General features: G+C 45.3%; 1 protein-coding gene across 1 annotated transcript; it reads left to right on the top strand.

Moving 5' to 3' along the window:
* Positions 1 to 2907: 2907 nt before the first annotated feature.
* Positions 2908 to 3324, top strand: V1508DRAFT_331065 (uncharacterized protein; the record flags this gene model as incomplete). Its single annotated transcript, XM_066936643.1, has 1 exon — positions 2908 to 3324. A coding segment is annotated over one exon (417 nt), but the record flags the coding sequence as incomplete, so codon positions are not given.
* Positions 3325 to 3587: the final 263 nt, after the last annotated feature.

The raw sequence follows: 3587 nt of genomic DNA, 5'->3' as shown, positions 1-3587 counted from the left end.
CGTGCGCAGGACATTGACATTCTGCGCCATGTGGCGCCTAAGAGCGCTCATAGAGGCAATTTACCTATCACATTTAGGACATAGGTACTTGCCGCTGGCCTCTCGAGCCGCCAGTGGGTAAGATACGCCATTGACGACAATACTTGTCACACTGCGGTGATGATCGGAAATGTGCTTCGACAACTGAATTTTGCTGTTGAATTGCGCATGATTGCACTGGAGCAAGGACGCCTTTGCCGAGGCAATCTCGCTGTTGAAACCGGGGTAGTAGGCACATACCGGCTCTAACGCCTCCACGACAGGCCGCAATGGAGGCGGTACTCAGGCCAGAGGTCATCACCACCTGCAAGCGGCCCCGCACAAACCGTGCCGCGACACGGTTTCTCACGTTCGGCCGTCTCATTCCTCCTTTCCGTTTCTATCGCCCCCACCGTTGCTGTCGCCACCCTCCTGGGACGGCCCATGCGCGCATTTCCGGGTGCTACTTCAATTCCGTGCATTGCACGGATATGAGAACGGACCATTGTCGTCTCGTTGTACACGTACTCTGAAATCGTGAAACATAATACGGCACCGATATCGTTGGTAGTGGTGGTTACATACTCATCGATTCTTATCCGTATAATAGATCTAGTCGCGTTTGACTATCGCTTCTGCATACTTTCGCCATACATGCACAAAGTCCTTGTACACAATTGGCTTCTCGCGTCCTACTGCAACTTGTAAATGTAGGTGGATACAAGAGCGAAAGAGACCAGTAAAAATTATGTAGGATCCTCGGTTTAATGAAACGCGAAGTACTTTTTTAGGATTCTCCAATTACTTTCCAAGGGCATCGTCGTGCGTGAAATTGGGATTGTAGCATTCGAGTCCCGCGTGCCACACAGTGACGCGATCTCCCAGCGCGAACCAACATTTCTGAATTCTGGTCTGTACCAATTATTCCAAAATAGCTTTGGTTGTTCAATAAACTTGCAGTATTGAAGCATCGTATGTTTAGTACATACGTGCCTGTGGATCCTCAGCATTATCGTGAACAACTTTAAGCAATAACGGATGTCTCAAAAGATGGCGCTTAATTATGGCGCGAATGGTTCGCGCTTGTTCCGCAGTGCATATTCTGGTCTGCCCTTTTGATAGGATCCAGTCTGGATCGTCGGGCAAAAAATGCAGATATTGTGGTAGAGCTGTCGTCCGGATGGAACTCCTCGCAGTATCAATTGAATCAAACCTCGTGGCTTTTACTTTACCCGTAATATGCTGATCTATTGCTCGCAGGCTGTGCCACAGACATAGATGATGATTATAAGATGGGTTGTCGCGTTCAAAAGCCATGTTAGCGGCTGTCATTTCTATCAAATATTCAATCAGCAATCAGAAATAACAATAATTGAGGTTTAAGTACCTGCAAAGTCCTTGTCAGTGTGACCATCATTTCAATCCTGTATTTCTCAATCCCACAAACCACTCGGTCAGCCTAGATCTCCTCCTGCGCACATCCTGGATACCACGCGTATCTAGTAGAAGGTAGGACAGAGGTAGAGATGCAAGGTCATACTCAGTAAGAACACAGTAGAGCTCATAGCCGTGTTTATTGGCACCAAACGTGGAGTCGATATACACTTCTGTCATCTTCGCACATTGTATTTTGCGGAGTCACTGAAACAAGGCATAATAAACGCCAATGAAAAACCAGGTTCTTGCAGTCCTTCAATCAGTCGATAATCATCTTCTGAACCACATGTTACTTCTATAGATATTTCCCTGTCTGTGTCGATGTTTGCTATGTCTCTTATCGTCTACAGGTCAGATAGATGGTAAACGCATAATATAGGATGTACATTGAAACAAGCATCACATACGAGATAATAGATGGGAAGTCACATCGTGTAGAGGTAATTTCAATAAATGCAATGACATAATAAGTGTCGATGGAGAGCGCTGGCTATGCGATGCATTTTCAGCAATGTCTTTTTCCCCTCATCCCGGAGACGCGCGACTGATGCGTTGCCCATTCCACAGTAAACCCCAACCCTACACCCCTCGCCAATATCTCATCGAACCAATCGCAAAGAGCTATCTGGGATGCTGGGACGCCTTGGACGTTTTTTTCCTATTGTGGCCACCTGTCTAAATTTTACCGCTTCCACGGCATGGGGATTGTTGATGCTGATTTATATTGGATCATCGGCAATATTGAATTTTAGATTACCACAAGTAAATCATTCTATTCTCATACTCAGATCTGTTCTTTCTCTTGCAGATATTATCCTATTGTTTTCGGCGTAGCAGTTCCTTTGGGAGCTGAATTTTGTGAACAAGATCCTGTGCTGCTTTGGATCCATTTAGTGGCATTCAGGATACAACTTGTCTACATTGTTCTTGGAACTAGTCGAGAGGACAAGCAAATCCGCTTATCAAGTCTATCAGTGTTCCTTAAGCGGAAAAACCTGAGTCGCATGTTTATCGAACTAATTTAGAACCTAAGCAGTTGGATGCTTTATAACGATATATGTGGGTTGTTGAAAGAAAAAGTGTATTCCACAGTTGCGGAAATGCCATGTGTCATGAGATTTAGGATATCTTCGGAAAGAAGTAGTAATAAAATAATTAGGCTGGACACGAATACAATTTTCTCTATTCGCATTCGCATTCGCAATTCGCAGAATAAACTTTTATTCGCAACGAATAAAAACTAGGCTGCGAATGCGAATGCGAATAATATTCGTATATTCGCAGGGTTTCAGAGACCCCTAACCCCTTCAGTGACTACTGACAAAAACTGGCTGTTCGAATGGTGGAGGATTCGCCGAAGCGAGTTCCCGCAGATGGCAGCCGCGGCTAGAGACTATCTAATTCGTCAGAAGTTGCAGTTGAGAGGCTGTTCAACAGCGGAAGGGATTTGCTGAAGTTAACCGGCCATGGATTCTCAAAAAGAGCAACATACGGAAGACGATCGATCGTGAGATCTGCTGTTCAGTATTGGAAGAGAAAACTGGACAACAATGTAGCTGGAAGACAACTGATTCAAAGAGACAGAGCTCGACAAGCAATATGGTAGAGCACCTTCGAAAGCGACACTCTATTGAGGCTCAGGAACGGCCAGAGCCAACAAAGAAGCCGAAGTCTTCTATCTTAAACTACATCGGTCAGAGAGAGAAGCTCTCATCCCAGAAACTTTTGGAGAAGAATATTCTGCGGTGGATAGTAGCTGATAGGCAGCCCTTCACGACTATTGAATCGGAAGCTTTTCGTCAAATATTTCATGATATTCCGGGGATTACGCTTCCTTTTATGTCCCGTAGTGTTCTTGAAGAGTTATTGCACACCTGCAGAACAATAGCTCTTTCTCTGGACGTGTGGACTAGCAAGAATAGTCTCCCAATTTTAGGAGTTATTGGCCACTGGCTTACCGAAGACTTCCAATATCGAGAGAAAGTGTTAGATTTTAAAGAGCTTCAGGGATCGCACAGCGGAGAGAACCTGGCGGCTGCGGTAGAAGGAACACTCAGCGAATTGGAGCTTGAGCGCAAGCTGATCACCATCACAGGCGATAACGCCAGCAACAATGAAAGTATGGTTTCAGC

The sequence above is a fragment of the Lipomyces doorenjongii genome (assembly GCF_038497915.1).
Source record: "Lipomyces doorenjongii strain NRRL Y-27504 unplaced genomic scaffold V1508scaffold_27, whole genome shotgun sequence".
NCBI classification, from domain to species: Eukaryota; Fungi; Ascomycota; class Lipomycetes; order Lipomycetales; family Lipomycetaceae; genus Lipomyces; species Lipomyces doorenjongii.
This window is presented reverse-complemented; position numbering and strand designations above follow the sequence as displayed.